Here is a 21,567-nt window from a genome sequence, read left to right on the forward strand (position 1 = left end):
TTAAGAATCGTAAGAAAAAAAGATGTTGTTTCAAGTCGGTTTTTACATTTAAAAGAACATTAAATGTTGTTTCGAACAGAGACATATAATAATCTCTTACATGTCTCTGTTTCGAAGAGGGCTTTTAATAGATACATATATTCCAGGCGCTGATCCAGTAATTTTTTCCAGGGGGTTCACCCCAGTGAAAAAATAAATCCAAGCCAGAAATTTCTTGACAAGCAAAAACAAAAAACAAACCAAAACAAACAAACAAACAAAAAACAAAAAAAAAAAACAAAAAAAAAAAAAGGGGGGGGGGGGTCTAAGGTCACTTTTAGTTGGTTTGGTATTTGCATTTTTAAATAACTCGGCAAATTCCAGGGGGGTGTCCGGAACCCCCCCCCCCCGACCCCCTCTAGATCCGCGCATGTATTCAATATTAACGGTCTTAATTATGGTATGTATGAATAATGACTGCATTTAATTCCCATCAAAAATAGATGTTACAAGTATTCCTTATCATATATTTTTCAATCAAATGTTAAAAACGCAATGATTTGTCATGTTAATTGTATCCAACTTTAGACTGAAAATTAATAAACGACAAAAGAAATTATTTGATTGTCTTACCTCATAACAGTTCAGTGTTAAATAAAAACAATCTTTTCCTCGCTCTACGTCAGAACAGCCCCCGTTTTTGACAGCTGGCCCGTGGGCATATATCAGGGTCTGTATCATATACTATGCTAAAACAGCTGTGACTGAAGTCATGTGTTCGTTTTGGCTCTAGGTTTACCGAAGAAGGTGAAAATGTGCGTGTCATCGCTAAAACCAATATAGCTGATGAATGACAAAGAAGGAAAAAATATCATTTTTACAGAGACAGGCATAAAATATATCACAAAAAGATAGACCAGTGCCGAACTGATTAGAGAAATTACGACGAGGCCCATTACTACAATTTTCTTTTGGATTTCATATATGATGTTTTGAAGGAAAAAAAACGGGAAATGATATTCCTAATCGTTATCAGAAACTGGGGCATTGATTGTGAAACTCTATATTCCCATTAGTACTATCTGTCTCAGAAAACAGTCATAAAGTCATACATCGGAAACGGAATGATATTCAAGGACAGACTAGAATATGAAACCTCTTTTTTGAAATTAAACTCGGTCATGGAAAAATGTAAACAATCACACTTGGTCATATCATGTGCTGGTCCCCCTCAATTCTAGTGAATTTTCGATTCAATCTAAACATGTGTTGCCAATAAACATGTATCCGATGTCGTTTTAAACGAGTAAATCGTCCTTCTTGGTACACAATAAAAATTCCAATACAGGGACTATTACGGTGAAAAGCGTATTCACTACAAAAGCCGAGACATTAAACGCTGTGGGGGGAACGATTAAGGAATCGACTATTTAAGCAAAAATTGGACATATTGAATGCAGATTCGCATTCTATTTATGGTTCTATATATAAATAAAACCAGTTTCATTCCACGATTATGAAAGCACAATATGCATAGTTTCTATTAAATGTTATTTTAAAAAACGGTTTTCAATTCACAACTCTAATATATAGGGTTTTCAATTTACAACTCTAATAGAATAATGTCAAACTACTCCGAGAGTTGAGGACTTAATTTTGCCTTTACTGCCACCCGGTAAATTAGATAAAATTACATGACGGTATATTGTAAAGGAATTTCAATCGATGTACTTTAGGATACATTGCCATCTTAATCACTTTAAAGAATGTATTCTGATTCATATTTGATTTCACCAAGCTTTGAATCCGTGACATATATTTTAAAGAATGGCCACGAAATAAATAACATTATGGCTAGTTTTGTGTTATCCTCTTTGAATTAGAACTCTTTAATTTGACTGTTCTTGGACTGTATATGATTGTATTAGCATTGAAGATGCATACAAAATTAATACCAAAAAAAATAGAAGCGTACAAGACTAGGTTGTCTACAAAATACCCAACAAATCCATATAATAATAGGAAAAATGAGTTTTCTAGCCATAAACTATTATCAAGTAAAGAAGAAAAAATCAAGTTCGTAAGTCATAATTTAAAAAAAAAATGCAATTTCTTATATTTAATACAGAGCTCTGTTTAATAATTTTAATGGTCATGAACCCCCGACCCCCATCCCTCTTTATTGCATACTGTTTCAAGTTCTGCTTAGCTCCTAAATAAAAGGTTATTTATAATTTCTGACATACATCGAGTTTTTTTTTTCGATCCAATTCAACCTTCGAAGTCTGATTTCCCTAATCTGTTTAAAACGCTTACACACAAAGAAACAGCGAATATTTAACTATAAGTAATGGTAGACGATTCAGTATATAAGATGTACTTTACGGTATTGACTAATTCTTTGTAAGGTTAAGATATTAAGGTCACAATAACTGATTTATATATGCCTCATGAAAAAAAAAAGAAAAATATTTTGTACTTACTGAAGGACACGTTTCATCGGGTAAACAGAAATAAATAACAGAGAGCTATAAAGGCTACACACCATTCATCTCATTTTAATATCATGCTGTTCTTCAGCAGGTTAAATAGATTTTCACCTCTCGATATGCTTCAATTCCTTTTTAAAATTCTTTCGACACGCTGTTATTGATCTAATAGCGTATTTACAATCATGGTAGAATTTTAAATTAGAAAACCAGTTATCAGTTTTGACGTGCTTTCATAATTTGAACCTCGGATTGGGATAAACATTCACATGATGTAGTAGTTCTTCATTCTCTAACAAATGATGTTAGAAATATTAGTCCTGAAAAATGTGCCGAGAAACTACAAGGGGTGGTTGAGGTTATTAAACAGAAGTGGAAGGACGTTCACACCATCATATCTCTAACCACACCAAGAGAAGACAACTCCTTGCACAAGGTAAACTGTGAGATCCTGGATGGGATAATAAAGAGAGACTACATGGAGTATCCTGGAGTTTATATTTCTGACAACGAAAACATGTGGCATGGACATCTACCTACAATCGAACTACTGAATCCCAATGATAAATTTCACTTGTCTCCGAAGGGAACATCCATATTAGCGTCCAACACGAAGAGAGCAATGCACACCGTATTAAAAATCGGCAACAACTCCAAGGGATATACAAATAAGTATCGAAATAGGTCAAACTACAACAACCAGGAAAAGCATTTCCAGGCGAATAACCGTAACAATTACTATAGGAGCAGTTTAAGCTGGAATCATCAGTACCAGGACGATAATTATAACCGCCAACTTAGAAAAAGTCCGAACTATTTTCGTTGAGCATGGAAAGGGCCATCAACACAAGGGTGGTTAATTGTAATTCAAGTTGTTCTGTAGATCTGAAACTGGTGAACCTTAAAATTATAACTTAGTTAATTTTCTTTATTTGTTTAAATTTTATCACAGTAGAATACAGTTAAGGGTCCAAAATGGACAAGTATATGTATAAAAATAGCATAAAAATTTGTTATTGGAATGTTGGAGGAATTTTTACACAGGGTGAGAATAAACTAAATGACAAATTATTTTTGAAGGAGGTGAAAAACTATGATATTATTATATTAAGTGAAACACATGTTGGGTATAATACCAATCTTTTTATTGATGGTTTTACATACTTCCCTGTATGTAGGGACATGTCTGCAAATGGAAGATTTTATGGGGGAATTGGCATTTTTCGTAAAAATTGTATTAAGGAACATATTAAGTTATTACCAGGTACCCAGAAAGATTTTCAGTGGATTAAGATAGAAAAAAGGTTTTTTAATCTTCAAAATGATATTTATCTTTGTGCATGTTACATTCCACCTTCGAATTCAACTTACTTTCAAAAGTTAAATTATGATGTTATTGAAATTATTGAGAAAGATGTTAATAAGTTTAAGTATAAGGGGGAAATTATGATTTGTGGGGATATGAATGCACGCACTGCTTCATCAGATGATTTTATAGAACATGATGATGTAAGGTACCTTCCTCTTTGTAAAACATATAAGATTGATGATAATTTTTGTAAACGTAGTAATCGTGATGTCATTTTAAATGAAAGAGGTAAAGAATTGATTGATTTTTGTATAAGTAATCAGTTGAGAATTATTAATGGTAGATGTATGGGGGATATTTTTGGTGATTACACATGTTTTAACACACATGGTCAAAGCACAATTGACTACCTTGTTGCAAGTGAACACTTAGTTAAACAAATTCTATATTTTAGGGTATCAAATTTTATCCCAACTCTTTCTGATTGTCACTGTAAAATATCATGGGAAGTTTTAGCAAAATTTAAGGAAATTAATTCAAATGCTACTAATGCCAGAACCTTGCATCCCGCCCCTCAAAATTTTAAATGGAATGAAGATTCCCCTATTAAATTTCAGATGGCTCTAAGTTCAGATAGGATACAAGAAAAAATCAAGTCTTTTTTAGATTCTTTTATTACAGAATCTACTTCTACTGATATCGAGAAAAAGGCAGAAGAATTCAATGACATTATCATAACTGCTGCTAACATGTCATTAAATAAGCCAGGTCATAAAAGTAAGAATATTAAAAAGCATAAAAATAAAAAGTGGTTTGATTCAGACTTGCAAACAATGCGCCGTAGATTGATTGCGCATGGAAAAATTTATAGCATATTTCCAAAGGATCCAGTTGTTAAGAATCATTACTACAGACTTCTTAGAGAGTACAATAAATTAAGAAAATTTAAGCGTAAAAATTTCCAAAACTCCATTCTAAATCAACTTGATGCACTTCAAAATAAACAACCAAAACAATATTGGAAATTAATTAATGACCTAAAAGATAATAATAAAGACAATTCTGCTGCAAACATAGATTCTGAAACGTGGGTAAATCATTTTCGCAACCTTCATTCTGTTTGTGATAACTCTTTTAAATCAAGGATACAAGAGCTAGATTCAATTTTGGCTGACATGGAGAAAAATCCATCCTTTAATGAACTGGATTTCAAGATTTCACATAAGGAAATTGTAGATGCAATAGCAAATTTAAAATATGGAAAAGCCAAGGGGCTTGATTTGATATCTAATGAAATGTTAAAACATAGTCAGTCCTATTTACTCTCCTGTATACATAAGCTCTTTAATAGTTGTTTCACATATGGTATTTATCCTCAAACTTGGAGTAACGGGTACATAAGTCCAATTTTTAAGTCTGAGGATCCAAACAACCCTGCAAATTATAGGGGTATTACAATTACCAGCACACTTGGCAAGTTATTCAACAGCATTCTGAACTCTAGATTAGATAAATTTCTTAAAGAACATAATCTAATTCACCAATCTCAAATGGGTTTTACCAAAGATGCAAGAACATCTGATCATCTATTTGTGCTTAGGTGTTTAATTGATAAATACTGTAGCTTAAAAGAAGGAAGACTATATGCTTGTTTTATTGACTTTCATAAAGCTTTTGACAGTGTTATCCACACAGGATTAAAGCTCAAATTACTTCACATGAATGTTGGATCTAAATTTTATAATATTATAAGTAATATATATAAGAATAGTCAGGCATGTGTGAAAATTGGAAGGTTCTTCTCGGATCCATTTCCAATAGCTATAGGTGTCCGTCAAGGGGATAACTTGAGCCCTTCTTTATTTAAAATATTTATAAATGATTTTCCATCATATTTAGATTCATGTATTGATGAAGTATCACTTCAGACAAAAACTGTTAACTGTTTAATGTATGCAGATGACATTGTTATTTTATCAGCATCAGCTCAAGGTATACAAGCAAGACTTTCTAAACTTGAAAAGTATTGCTCTGATTGGTGTTTAAAGGTAAACATTCAAAAAACTAAAGTCATGATCTTTAATAAAGCTGGTCGTAATTTCACGCAAAAACTAATGTTTCAAAATAATAGGATAGACTGTGTATCTAGGTACAAATATCTTGGAGTTCACCTAACTGCATCTGGAAGTTTTCATGTAGCAAGATCAGAGCTTTATAAAAAGGCGTTAAAAGCATATTATAAACTGAGAAATGATTTTATTAATTTGAATCCTGGGATTAAAACGAGTATACATGTATTTGACTCTACTATTAAACCAATTCTTTTGTATAATGCAGAGGTGTGGGGTGCAAGTAATATCAATACTGAAAGATTCCTAAAATGCCAAAAGTTAGAAGTTGAAGACTGTTTCAGAAATCTACTTTGTGAAAGAATACACCTTAAATTCTGTAAATATATTCTTGGTGTTCATAAGAAAAGTACAAATTTTGCAGTATTGTCTGAATTGGGAAGGTTCCCCCTGCATTATGATATTGTCAAATTGTTAATCAAAAGTTGGTATAGATTTGAAAATTTGTCCACAGAATTTCCTTTACTTAAAGATGCATATGAATGTAGTAAAAATCTTTATGTACATGGAAAGAACTCATGGTTCGCATTTGTACAGAAATTAAGAAATATACTGAATATCAAAGATGAAGTAATTTGTTATGGGAAGCATAAATTTAAGTCACTCTGTCATAAAACCATATTAGATTATTATATAAAAAATTGGTATACAAGTCAACAAAGTTATACTGATGGTAAATTAAGCACATATGTAAAACTCAAACAAAATTGGGGTTATGAGAATTATTTATCAGTAGTTAAAAATTTTCATCACAGAAAATCTCTATGTAAATTAAGAATTTCTTGTCACAGATTGCAAATTGAAGTGGGAAGATTTACCAACATCCCTCGTGAAGATCGATTATGCAATAGATGTAACTCTAACAGTGTAGATGATGAAACTCATTTTCTCATAACATGTAAAAAATATGATCATCAAAGAAAAGAAATTTTTCAATCAATTAAAAGTAAATTTCCCAATTTCTCGGCATTAGATGATGAACAAAAACTTTTTTGGTTACTCAATACTGAAGACAAAGAAACTCTTAATTCTGTGGGCAAATTCATAAATGATAACATGTTGTAGTAGTCATACAGTTTTATATATAGTATTCCCTTTAACTGAAATAGTACAATATTATTGTTGAAATGAGTAATGTCATTTACAAGTTGTTATACTATCCATTGGCATATCTTTTCTTTATTATTGTAATAATTTCATACTTGTCTGTTATGGGCTCTAAATTAGAAAATAAATGTTCTGTTCTGTTCTGTTCTGTACTTAAATGTCTACATTATGATAGAATTTCATTACGACTGTGCTTCATTAACTTTTATCAAAGAAATGTACTGCGAAACCTGTACTCATCTATATAGATTCGTGATTGATTAAAGTATATTATGGCGCTTTAAATTAGTGTGAAGAATTCAAGTTTCTGTTAGCATTCACCTATAAGTGACGTTTGTTGTCATTAATCCACCCGATCCTTAGCTCAGTATCAATTTTAGGATGAAGTTCATTGGTTATATATTACCCCCAAGCAGAAGTTCTGGAGGGCATGCCCATGTCTGGGATATTATATTCTCTTAAACTGTTACATGGCATATCTTCAGAAAAACCAAAGGTCATGACACAAATCTAGATCACAATCACATAGTTTGAACTCATTCCAATTATTGCACTTTCAAAGGTATTGTCCGAAAACGACCTGAATGAGATATGGCCTTGATTAAACGTTTTGACACACCAACGACATATTCAGGTTTGAGTCCTCTAAAAGAGTTATGGACGGACAGACAAACAATAATGTCAAAACCAAAATCTTGTCCCTTAAGTGGTACAAACCTCGAGGGCCATAAATTTGGTTCAGGGAGAGAATCTCAAAGTCGATAAAGCAATGCGGAAGAAGTTTGTACAATTACCATAATACTTTAGGGGGGTAAAATGACACGTAAAAAATCTTTCGACTCGGACAAAACATCAGTAATTAAACTTAAAGTAGAGCAAAAATATTTAAACTTGATTTCGATCTTACATATATCGGAGGTCAAAATATCTCCAAAAAATTAGGCTATACGCATGTTCTTGTGGAATAAAAGAAAGTTAAGAAATAAATCCCGCTTTTTAAATTCTTTCTTTAAATTCAAAACCTTTATTTTTTGACCTAATTTTTTAGGATTACCAGAAGTTTCAGATTTTACTTATCAATTGTAATAAATAGCATTATAAGAATTGACTTACACTTTTAGAGAAGAGTTTGACCCCTTGAGGTTTGAGAATTATCGGATTAAAACAATTATATAAATCAAAACCAATAAAATAAGAATTGTATGCTTAATTGTGTCATTAAAAACGGAACCTATCCCCCGAAATCAAGTCATGTTCCGGCTCATCTTTGTGTATATTCTTATGGTTGTTCAAGGTAATATTCTCCTTTCTTGATCTATTTATTTAATAATAACTTAATAAATGAATCAGTGTAGGAAAAATTATTGTAGAGAAATTAAAGATAAATCATTCTGTTCTTCGAATATTTTGCTAAAATCAAGGGAAAAAAAGAATATCACTCAAACAGTAATTGTAATACAGTGGTTGAAAATCTTAATATCGAAGTTTTATATATAATAATATAATAATTTTTACAGTCTGTTCAAGGTAATATTCTCCTTTCTTGATCTATATTTAATAATAGCTTAATAAATAATTCAATGTAGAAAAAATTATTGTTGAGAAATTAAAAACAAATCATTCTGTTCTTCGAATATTTGGCTAAAATCAAGGGAAAAAAAGAACATCACTCAAACAGCAGTTGTAATACAATGGTTGAAAATCTTAATATCGAAGTTTTATATATAATAATATAATAATTTTCACAGTCTTTTGAATTAAGGAAACCGAGGTAATAAAAAAAATTTAAAGCATTTTTTTATGAATCAAAGCAGACAAAATACAAAATAAAAAAAAACAAAAAACAAAATAAAGTACATGATATTAATTAATACGATTTGCATGTTTAATTAAATGTATTGTATCGTGCAATAATTTGACTATGCTATGGTACATGCACATAATATAAATTTTTTTAAGATAAGAAATGGCATGGATCTCATCAGGATATATTTATTTTGCTTTCTGTTATAACTGATTTATAGAATATTGATACTTGACTTTCCCAATGACGTTGAGATCTTTGATTAAATGTATAACTACTGAATTGACAATTAACCTAAAGGGAGGAACATGTTTACGAGGGTCCTCCCAAAATTCCGTAGACTGAGCTCATATTTTTCACAGAAATTAATGTATCTTTATTAAATTTTGGGGGGGTGTTGGCAGATAAATAATGAATTAAATAATGAAGTTTTAAGACGATTACTTCAAAACAATTCAAATGATAAGAATTGAAATGTTATCGTTCCCTAAAACCCGGAGCAATCTCCTCCGAATGTTAACTGTTCAGATTTTTTTGAGGAAATACACTAAATACCAGAATCAAATTCTTTAATTAATATAGATATAATTGTGAAATATCTTAATCATTACGATATGATTAAACATTAAAATGTATGAACAAAGTATGTGAATGTACACGTATGATATAATAATATTTTGAAAACTCTGTTTCTACTAGTTTTTCGTCTGTCTCCTATATTGGAGTTGCACAGTGTCACTCTTGCCCGATTCTTCGGTCGATCTTCTTCTTCTTTTTTTTTTTTTAGTTTACCTTCTCCACATACTTAGAGAAACCGTTCCAGTCATTTTAATAAACTAAGGACCAGAAAACATTTCCATGTGTATCGAATATTTATGACTTATAGATTTCTGTAGGATTGAATTCAGAAGGAAAACAGTCCAGTGAGCCGCCTGTGTCAACACAGCCGTCATTTTTCAATAAGTCAAATTTCAACGTTGTAAAATTCATATTCGTTAAAGCATATATAGGCCTATACACAAAAATTTGAGAAAAGGTGATTAATAATACAATATTAAGAATATTCAATTCCATTCGTGAAATACTGAGCAGTGAATACTTTTTCGCAGGATTTTAAATATTATCTAACGATTTTTAATTGCAATTTTTAGATACTGCGCCGCCTTCTTACATTCAAATATTTTATTTAAATAGGTTTAATCTGTGTATTTACACAATGTTTGTCCATAAATTAATTAGTTATTGTTGTTTTAATCTATGTACAAAGTTTCATTAATTTATGACACCGGGATCCTACAAAACTACGCTTGTCTACAGAATTTTGGGACGACCCTCGTAATAAAATAAAATTATATTTTCACGATAAATGGGAAACCATTTAGAAAGCAAGTTCTTAATAAGTCTAATGTAACTTCACCTAGATTTCTGGACACTTTATGTTTGACCCAGTTGTATAGCTTACAACTGAATGGGTGGTCCATATCTTGACACAAGGTCATCTGGAAAATGTCAAGGTCAAAGAGATTACAGTTGAAAAATTTGTGTCCATTCCATACTTTGAAGGGGAGAACACTGTAAATTTAAAACAACGCCAAAGTCTCACATAGAATTTGAAAGTACAGACTTTATATCGAATGAAGGTAAACACAAAATTTCCATGAAAAACCTAACCATGTTTCAAATTTTAATTTACTTTCACCAATAAATTCAAAATTTACAAGTTGATATCTGGTCAACAACTTTGTAAATGAGAAACACCCAAAATTCACGACTGGAAGCTAAGTCATAATCCTAAATCATATACATTTGAAGGTCACAGAAATGTGCAACTGCAATTCTTTTTATTATGCAGTTTATATACACTTTTTTCAAATATGGACTGTTGTGGGAATACCCTTAATAGAATCATTAACACAGCTAGGACAGATGTAATTTAGTTTGGTCAACTTTGTCTTCTGCGCATGTATAACTGAACCACACTCGGGGGATTCAATGAGTTCATGAATAAATAACACAAACTTTTTTTTCTCAGAAATCAGCAATATTTCTCATATAAATTTATATTCAAATGGGTACTAACCTGAATAATGTTTGCCAGGTAAAATGAGAAAATTTTGTTAAGATTTTGTCACAATGTTTAAAATGTGCGCAAAATCTTGTATAGAGTTACATAGAAAACGACACAAGGTCGCATATCTTAGCACCAAAGAAAACTTATGATTTCTTTATATTTTAGGGATTTATTAATTTAAGTAATTTCTATTCCAAATCAGTCAAAATATATACATATAAATCCAGGCATCAATTTTTTGTTTGTGTTATGTATCCTTAAAGAAGAAACTAAATCCTTTGATACTTCAAGACGTGACGATCGTGGTTGTAATGATGAATAAGTATTATGTCAGACATGTACTGTAAATTTTAATTTACCGCAGGTGGGAGTAAAATCATATTGTTATTTTTTTTTACTACCATCCGATAAAACAAAGACAGTAACAAGATACTAAGCATTTATATTTATCAATTAATAATAAATATTTTCTATGTACCGGTACATATTTGATTAATTTTCAATAGACTTTAGGGAAGACAAACGTAATATATATATTTTATTTAACGTTTTCTCAATGCATGTATAGGATACCGGAGAAGAAGTATAGAATCTTAGTGAAATATAAAGTAATTTCAAACCGTGAAACATAATCTTGGTATTTTTGAAGTGATTTAAGAACCCCACTTTCTGACGGATTATATTACAGGACAAATTACATTAATACTTTCTAACAAAGATTATATTTAAGCTAGGGCAGGTCAATTAAACAAGTTCAAATTAGGTCCAAGTGTTTTATTTTGGTTGTTCAATAATCCATTTTGTAGAATTAGATAGACTACTGTAAAATTGTTTTAATTCGTTGGGGCATTTTTTTTTTTTTTTTTTTTTTTTTTTTTTTTTTGAGAATGTTTGAACATTAAGGCGCGTGAGAACGTTATTTCTTGGACGAACGTCTTTTATTAGATTTCACCTAAAATTCAGCATTCATTAAACTTTCAAATCCGTGGGTAAGCACAATAACGAAATCAACAGAAATTGGACCCCCAAAAATTATGATTCCAAAGCATTTGAAATTGACAAGTTAGCAGTTTTATTTCATTTTCTAAACAAACTATTGGGCAATATTTCATAGTATGAGAGAAATTTAAAAAAAAAAGCCCAAGGGCCACAGACTTTTTCTGGGTCACCAAAGCCCTTGTGTTCTTCAGAATATTCCCCCTTTTAATCCCATGAAAAAATATGACCCCATATTTTGACCCAACCCTAGCTCCAACTGGTTATGACTTAGGCAAACTTGAATCCACGGACAAGGAGATTCTGAATATCATTATGACTAATGCCTTGCTGTTTCAGAGAGAGAATTTCTAAAGATTTTTTCCTCTATATATTAATCTCCACCAAAACCCCCGTGTCTACATATATGACTGAACAAACTTGAACCCACATGACATTGGTGTGTTTGCATTTCCTATAGTATAGTGTCGCCCTGCTGCGTTTTTTTTTTTTTTTTTTTTGGTTTTGTTTTTAATTAATTTCCTATACATTCCAACGTAAAATTTTGAATACCTATTTCCCACCTTTTATATAGTCATAGAGGCCATGATCTAAAAAATATGAATCTGAGCTATGATGGGATGTTTGCATAATAATGAGTTTTAATAATACCCCTCTACATGTATATTAATTCTTGAGAAGAATAATACATCGTTTTGATTCCGTATTGTTGCCTCAATCTATCCTGTAAGGGATGATTTTGAACAAACTTGAATATTCACTACCTTAGGTTGTTTGAACAATGATACTAATAATTAGTTAATTAAGGCCTTTTTTGTTCTTGAGAAGATTTTAAAGATGTTTTCCAAAATAAATCTACATCTATCTCTTGTTGTAATTCCATTGGAAAAGCTTCCCACTTGAGCGCTTAGGTGAGCTAAAAACTGTCCCATTAGATGGATGTCTTTGCAAGCAAGTTGGGATCTAGAATTACTAGTACATTCATGTATAAAGCTATTTTAATTATTAATTATTCCTATTAAATATTTTGCTTTTATCTTTCAGGTAGCTACGGCGTTTTGTTTTATACACCAAACGCGTATAGTTACCACAAAGTAAGTAGATACGGAATAACATGTGCCGGGAAGAATTACGTCACTTTCAGAGTGAGGGCCTGTAATGACGCTCACTTGGCACTGATGACGTATGATCGTGACAATGGTCCGCTTTACGAGATCGTCATCGGGGGTTGGGGGAACGGAAAATGTTGCTTACGTAAGGGCAAACAAGGACATTGCTACAGGGAGTATAGAGGACGAGTTCTCAGCTGCAGTTCATACAACTACTTTTGGGTCTCATGGGGAGGGAACAGGATCAAACTAGGGAGAGGTACCACATACGGTTCGAGCACTCTCATGGATTTCCCGGACTCCTCGATAAGAGTGAACTACCTGGCTGCCAGTACTGGATGGGGTGCCACGGGATACTGGGAGTTCTCCGATCCACCAAGTAAATAAATAGAATAGGACTAACATTGAATCAATTCTTATTGTAGTTCAATTTTAAAAAAAATTTCAAGGGGGAAAAAGCAAAAGAAAATGCATTTAGCTGCAATCAAATGAAAATTATAATTTGGTAAAAAGGAATATACACTGACCTTAGGGAATGGTGAAGAAACAATCATAACTTTAAAATCATTATTTCAAGTTGTAAAAAAAAAAAATTTCAGTTAATGGTGGCTGGTCGTCGTGGTCTGGATATGGATCTTGCAGTAGGAATTGTGGATCTGGATCACAATCCAGAAGTCGGAGTTGTACAAATCCCAGACCATCCAACGGTGGAAGATCTTGTTCAGGGTCATCGACATCGTCACGAAGCTGCAATACCCACAGCTGCGCAGGTATATAACAATATACAAAATTTTCTAAATTTTGTACATCAATGCAACATATTTTAAAGATTATAAATTTTCTCACTCAAGTGTAATGAAATGCTTAATATATTCATTGCCATTTAATTGCATACAGTTTTTATCATTGTTCTCCCAATATATTGAATATCAGCTCTTCTTATTTAAGTCAATGGTGGCTGGTCGTCTTGGTCCGGATACGGATCCTGCAGTAGGAATTGCGGATCTGGATCACAAACCAGAAGTCGTAGTTGTACAAACCCAAGGCCCGCTCACGGTGGAAGATCTTGTTCCGGATCATCGACATCGTCACGAAGCTGCAACACCCATAGCTGTCCAAGTATACACCACTACGTAAAATTTTCTACATCCCATAAAACAATTCCACATATTTTAAAATATACATTTAAGGATGTATCAATTTTTTCACTCATGTGCAATGGAAAGGCTGAATTCATTGCATTTTAATTTTAAATAATTCTATCATTGTTCACTCAAATTTTCCAGCTCACCCTGTGTTTTGAATATGAATTCTTTTCTAAGTCAATGGTGGATGGTCGTCTTGGTCCGGATATGGATCCTGCAGTAGGAACTGTGGATCTGGAAGTCAATCCAGAAGTCGTAGTTGTACAAATCCAAGGCCCGCTCACGGCGGAAGATCTTGTTCCGGATCATCGACATCGTCACGAAGCTGTAACACCCACAGCTGCGCAGGTATATACATGTATCACTAATGTTTTTATCTTGTAAATCACATCCAGGTATCATTTAGTATGCGACATATTGATAGTCCAATTCGTGTAATGAAAGGTTGATAATAATTGCAGTTTTTATCTACTAGTAACATTGTCCATCCATCAGGTTCTCTTAATCAGCAGTAAAGTCACTTTCAATGAGATATATAAAATAAATCAATTTTTCAGCAATAATAATTAATGACTACAGGGATGTGTATATTCACATCTCTATGTACCATTTTGAGTAACAAACATTAAATACGCTGCAAAAGGTTATACTAGTATATCCACAGTTATTATCATAAATCATACAGACACGTATAAATAAAGGTTCACCTAAATAGGAACTGTTGTTCATAAGGATATTAAATTCCTAGTTAAATCTGAAACCTAATAAATATACATACTAATTGTCGTTCATTAATTTCCTATTTTTATATGATTTTAATGTGTCTTTAATGAATTTCAACGCAATAACATAACATTGTCACCTGAATACACACAAAGATTTGATTTTTTAAAGTTAATGGCGGATGGTCATCTTGGTCCGGATATGGATCCTGTACAAGATCTTGCGGAACTGGAAAACAGTCAAGAAGTCGTAGTTGTACAAACCCAAGACCCGCTCATGGTGGAAGATCTTGTTCCGGATCATCGACATCATCACGAGACTGCAACACCCACAATTGTCCAGGTATACATACAAGATTTGTAGCATTTTTGAATGATTTTTTTTACCTTATACGAAAGAGCAAAAGTCTTATTCGGTTGTAACGAAATGAAATACTTCAATCTCCCTAAATACTTTAAAATGCATAGATTCAATAATGTCTGTTCTTCAATACACTTGTCTTTATATTTCTTTTTTTAAAGTTCATGGCGGATGGTCATCATGGTCCGGATATCGATCCTGCTCCAAGTCTTGTGCTTCCGGAACACAAACCAGAAGTCGTAGTTGTACAAGCCCAAGGCCCGCTCACGGTGGAAGGTCTTGTTCCGGATCGTCTTCGTCATCACGAAGTTGCAACACTCATCACTGCCCAAGTATGTACCCAATCTGTTGTGTTCAGCTTAATTTTTTCTGATTTACTTCCGGAACAAGGAATAACAATATTTGTTATACAAGCAATGTTTCCGTCCTAATCATATTACAAGTCATCACAGCCAATAATGTGCAAATAAATTCACGTTACCATATTATGACACCCTTGGCCAAAAATTCATGATTTCAATGATGTTTCACCTTTAATGTTTGATAAATCATAGTAAGTAAACAATTACATACTTGTTCTTCATAAGAAAGTATATCTATTTAAGAGATGAATTTAATTTTTGAGAATTCATGAGGACATGAACTACGACGCTTCACGCCCGAATATTTCATGAAGCGCGTTAGCTTCATGTTATATTTACATCATTTTTCTGATGACTTGCCATATATTTTTGTCGTTCAACGATCACTTTTAAAAAAAAAGTTTGCACTTTTTTTTACTTCAATCACAATGGAAATATTCTTACTCATCCCACTAATGAGAACACGAACTTTTTCTAATTTGCAAAGAATCTTAAGGAAAACTATTTGGAAATGTAAATATTTCTGTGTAAATTTGTTGACCGGCCCTGGGACCCTGCCTTGCATAAAAATGAATACACTGCATGCTTGAAAATCAATATTGAGAGAAAATCTGTTGCTATTCATCAGATTTTAAAAGGGGTTAATTTATGCAAATATTTTCACATATTTTGCCCCTTTCTATAGCCCAGGGAGCTTCATTATTTGACATAGCACGAATTTACAGCTAATGGATATCTTCTTTCAATGTTGAACTGCTCTTTTAAGAAGACATCTCCAGATTATTTTTACTGTCTAATATATGATAAACGTGATGACTCTTTGTATATATCGTCAACAATGTTTATGAGGTAATTCATAGCATACTTGTAATCACATTGTAACCCCATCTTATCCGTGTTAGCCCTGTGGTCAAGGATTCTAGATCTTGGATCAGAATAGTTTCTTTGCCTGCAAATGGGCTTATCTGCTCAAACCTATTGGGTTGTAAAATATCACAAATTACGTAATTTGTTCATGTCCATTTGTTACAAAATGAACACTCCATAATCTTTCCACTCCGGACAAAGATAAAATGAATGTCTATTGTTCGATATTTAGTACACGGTGGATGGTCTTCCTGGTCAGGATACGGCTCGTGTTCTAAAACATGCGGAACCGGATCTCAGTCAAGAAGTCGCTCTTGTACGAACCCAGCACCTCGTTACAACGGAAACTCATGTTCCGGATCTTCCACCAGTTCCCGTAATTGTAACACACACCATTGTCCAAGTAAGTACGAATAAACCTACAGAATGGACACATGTACTAATGCATTTACCATTATGTCATGTTTATTCCTTAGTGACAATTTTTGTAAAATTATTTTTTTTATGTGATTAAAATAATTTTATTTTTATGCCTCCGTTTCGAAGATTTGGGGGTATATAGTTTTTGCCCTGTCCGTCCGTCTGTCTGTCTGTTTATCCTTATGGCAAGACCTTCCTTTGGATTTCAACAACTTTGATCCTTTGACCTTGGAGTTTGACCTATTTTTGAAAAACTTTAACTTTGGCCATAACTTTTAAACGGTTGGTGCAAAGGCTTTCATACTTCGTCTGTGTTATTCTTGTGACAAGATCTTCCGTTGGATACCAACAACTTTGACCCTTTGACCTTGACCTAGGTGTTTGACCTACTTTTGAAAAACTTTAACTTTGGCCATAATTTTTGAACGGTTGATGCTAGGGCTTCCATACTTCGCCTATTATCCTTGTGACAAGACCTTCCTTTGCATAACAACAACTCTGACCCTTTGACCTTGGAGTTTGACCTACTTTTGGAAAACTTAAACTTGGCCATAACTTTAGAGCAGTTGGTGCTAGGGTTTTCATATTTTACATGTCTATTTCTTGTGACAAGACCTTCTTTTGGATACCAACAGTTGTAATCCATTGCCCTTGACCTTGGAGTTTGACTTACTTTTGAAAAACTTTAACGCTGGCCATAACTTTTGAACGATTGGTGCTACAACTTTCATATTTCACATTTGTATTTCTTGTGAGAAGGCCTTTCCTTGGGCACTATTTATTTTGACATTTGACTTTGGCCTTGATGTTTGACTTACTTTTGAAAAACTTTAACCTTTTCCATATCTATTCGATGATAGCTGCTGGGGCTTTCATGTTTCATAGGTGTATTCCTCGAGACAAGACCTTACTTTGGGTACCAACATATTTGATTTGCATTTGAGAAAGTTTAACCTTTGCTATAAGTTGCCATACGGGGGCATCAGTGTTTCAGAAACACATCTTGTTTTTTAGATATTTTCAATAAATTAATATCGAATATTTATTTTTTTTCCCGCTAAACACCTCTGAACACAATTTTTATGATTGTTTGTTTTGATAAACAATGTCATTATGTCATGATAAACAATGACACAATATATGTCATTTGGAATATCGTTTATCGTACATATGACTCATTTCAATCTACAGTTGACGGTCGTTGGTCTTCATGGTCAAGCTATGGAACATGTTCTAAGACCTGTGGCACCGGAAAACAGTCAAGAAGTCGTACTTGTACGAATCCAGCCCCACAATACCTCGGAAAAAGCTGCTCAGGATCGACAAGCAGTTCCCGAGACTGCAACACACACCACTGCCCAAGTAATATTTCAGTTTTGAAACAAATAACTTGTACGTTCTGTATAAACATCCAAAAAGAGTACTGATTCTATAGGCTCTGATTAGCATTGTTAAGTAACCTCCACCAGGCAGGATAAAGGAGAAGGGTTATAGTTTTACTTTTGGGTGTACAAATTTATTTCTTAAAATCTTAAAAATCGAGAACAGATTTCAATTCAAATATTAAGAAAGGAAACAATGATAATCGATCGACAAGCCCATTTGATGCTTGTCCCCTTTCAAAAACTAATCTGAGAGGACTCTATCAAATGTTGGCTAAAGGTATTGAATTATTAAAAAAAAATACTACATTTCCTAATTCTGAAAGTTTATGGGATGTTCGTATTGGCAAAAACATGAAACTGTAGACGGCATTGGAAGCTTTAACTTTAAATACAAGTTGACAACTATTTTGGCAGTCGATGGCAATTGGGCGTCTTGGGCAGCCTATGGATCCTGTACCGAGACCTGTGGGGGTGGTATACAGACGAGATCTCGCACTTGCACAAACCCTACCCCACAGTATCTGGGTAAAGCATGCGTAGGAATGTCTTCCCATTCCCGTGTCTGCAACACCCACAACTGTCCAAGTAAGTTTATATACATATCTAACTGTACCAAGAGCTGGATTTTCTACATTATCATTTTCATTGTATACCATATGTTAAAGATTTTTTATTTTTCCGATGTCCCCTTAAGTGACTGGAGAGTCTCTCTTGGTCGTCTATTAACAATTTTTTTCATTAACAGATGATAGAAGTGTATTTTATATTACAGTTGATGGGAAATGGGCAAATTGGGGTAACTGGGGCACCTGCTCCGTCACTTGTGGAGGAGGTTCGCAGTCCCGAAGCCGCACGTGCACAAACCCTGCACCACAATATAACGGGAAAGCTTGTCCAAACTCTGCCACATCGACTCAAAGCTGCAATACCCAGCCATGTCCAAGTAAGTTAGCAGTTATGACATAAGATTGTTGTGACAAATTGAAAGTTATACTTTACAACACAAGTAATGTTTTGGCTAAATACAGTTGGTAATGATAACTTTGTAAGAACACACTTTCTATTGGTGCAATTACAATAAAATTAAGAGTTGGATTTCAGTCGATGGCGGCTTCAGCAACTGGGGCTCATGGGGAGTTTGTACAGTAACATGTGGAGGAGGTACTCAGGACAGACAGAGGACATGTACAAACCCCGCCCCACAGTATGGTGGTGCCCAATGCAGTGGAACGACCACAAGCACCCAAGACTGCAACACTCAAGTTTGTATCAGTAAGTAGAAAAAAAAAAATGTCTTACCTTCATGACCGAATATTGTGTGTCCATGTGTGATAGAATAAAACTCTCGTGCATATTGACAAGTTAAAAATGGAATACATATAATGAGTTATAAGGCTTAAAATTCCCTCTTTTGTACGACAGTTGACGGCAGTTGGACTAATTGGTCTGGATATGGAGCCTGCTCGGTTTCATGCGGAGGAGGAAAGCAATCTCGAACCCGATTTTGTACAAATCCTAAACCCGCTAATGGAGGAAAGAACTGTCCTGGAAGTGCCAGTGACTTGACTGACTGTAACTCTGCGCCATGTCCTACTGTGGCAGCAGGGACGTACCAACAAGTATGTGAATTTAAATTTATTAAAAAAAGAGAGGTCTTTACCAACTATTGGACATAGTTAACCAAAACGTCTAACAAGAGGTCTTCCACAATTTAATTTGAAAGATTATCTCTGTTTATCTGTAAAATAAATAAGCTCTGCAAGAGGCTATGTCATGTATGTACTCAGGGATTTATCAGCTTATTTTGGGAAACGCCATTTTTTGAGAATTGGGAAAAATTTATCGGCAATTTGATGAAATTGGGAAAAATAAAAAATCTTGCTTACATCATGTATTCAGGTGTAATTCATTTAACATTTCAGCATGAACTCTAAGTTGGGCAACTAAACAGACAATTAAATCTGATCCAACTTCATCAAACAAGATAACTTATAAATAAAGTATAAAGTATCTATACAAATATCAGTAGTACATGTGTGTATGAAATTCCAATTTAGGTCATTAGAATCTGTTTTGGAGATTATAAACCTCCTGCAAAATATTATACTAATTAAGTACACATTTTCTCAAAGTCCCCTTTTAATATGTAAAAATGCATTGAAAATATGTTTTCTATCTGAAATAATGCCTACAGTTCTAAACATTCACTCATAGATCAATTGAGTATGTGGAAATAACTTAATAAATCTATATTATTACGCAATATCACCATTTTCAGAAAAACCGAGGAAATTCGGATTAAAAGTCGGCGATGTTTTTTAAACATGTTTTATGACTGTACCTTTGCTAATTAAGTTAAACATAGGAAAATTACAGGCGATCTGACAATTTTACTTGGTGTTTTTTCCAAGATAATTAAACATAAAAGCATTGTTCACCAATTGGGAAAAAATACTGCCAAATTGGGAAAAATTTAACTCATTTTCAATTGGGAATGGGGCCGAATTTCGGCCCCTGAGAAGGTACTGATAAATCCCTGGTACTGATACATATTGGTGGGAAAATGTCAATTATTTGCTTACTTATTCCTTCAAGCTATGCCCAGCCGGATGGTTCACGTGCGAATCGGGAGGAATCACGTGCATTGACAACACATTCCAATGTGACTGCTCAAAGGACTGCGACGACGGAAGTGATGAAGATGTAAATTATGCAGGATGTCAGGCAGCTCAAATGATGACGTGTCAGAGTGCAGGAGGTATAATTAATAGTCCTTAGTTGAAGATTTTTTTTGTTTATTCAACTATACATGTAACACAATGAATACCATCGATGTTCTCTTAAATTATTTCTCCTTTATCATCAATTTGTAAGATAACAAATACCTGGGTTTTCTGTTACTGTAAGATTCAATAAAGTTGTTTTTATTTTATTTCAGAACACCTTCAGTTCTCCCACTTGGCTTTGGTACTTGTTCTGTTGTTTACAACGCTGATGCAGATGATGCTGTGATTGTGTCAACATCGGATATATATATATATATATAATGTACAGTCACACAAATATCAAGGGGAAACTGCTTGTTTAGGAGAATCAATGATTTTTTTTCTTTATTAGTATTACTCATGTATAATGGTATTTGACTTAACAAATGTTTGGTCCTTAACACAATGTTAATCAACACATTCTTTGCATTATCTGGTTTGTCAGCATTTCATTTTTTAAATAAAACTGCAAATTTTGTGTGTTGAATATATGACATAAATGGAATTTGCAGGGGAAAAGAAACAAAATTTCATTAACCATACAATC

General features: G+C 33.3%; 1 protein-coding gene across 1 annotated transcript; it reads left to right on the forward strand.

The window, feature by feature from the left end:
• The first annotated feature begins 3,914 nt into the window (after positions 1-3,914).
• LOC133188087 (SCO-spondin-like) lies at positions 3,915-21,267 on the forward strand. The gene is made up of 16 exons (XM_061323474.1): positions 3,915-4,065; positions 4,459-4,554; positions 12,929-13,372; positions 13,593-13,763; positions 13,942-14,112; positions 14,316-14,486; positions 15,033-15,203; positions 15,383-15,553; positions 16,683-16,853; positions 18,062-18,232; positions 18,670-18,840; positions 19,028-19,198; positions 19,357-19,527; positions 19,678-19,874; positions 20,851-21,013; positions 21,194-21,267. The coding sequence occupies exons 1-16, from the start codon at positions 3,915-3,917 to the stop codon at positions 21,265-21,267; spliced, it is 2,835 nt and encodes a 944-aa protein (XP_061179458.1).
• Positions 21,268-21,567: the final 300 nt, after the last annotated feature.

This window comes from Saccostrea echinata, unplaced genomic scaffold (assembly GCF_033153115.1).
Source record: "Saccostrea echinata isolate AGI-Se365-2 ecotype Australia unplaced genomic scaffold, CSIRO_AGI_Sech_v1 ptg000015l, whole genome shotgun sequence".
Classification (NCBI taxonomy): Eukaryota; Metazoa; Mollusca; class Bivalvia; order Ostreida; family Ostreidae; genus Saccostrea; species Saccostrea echinata.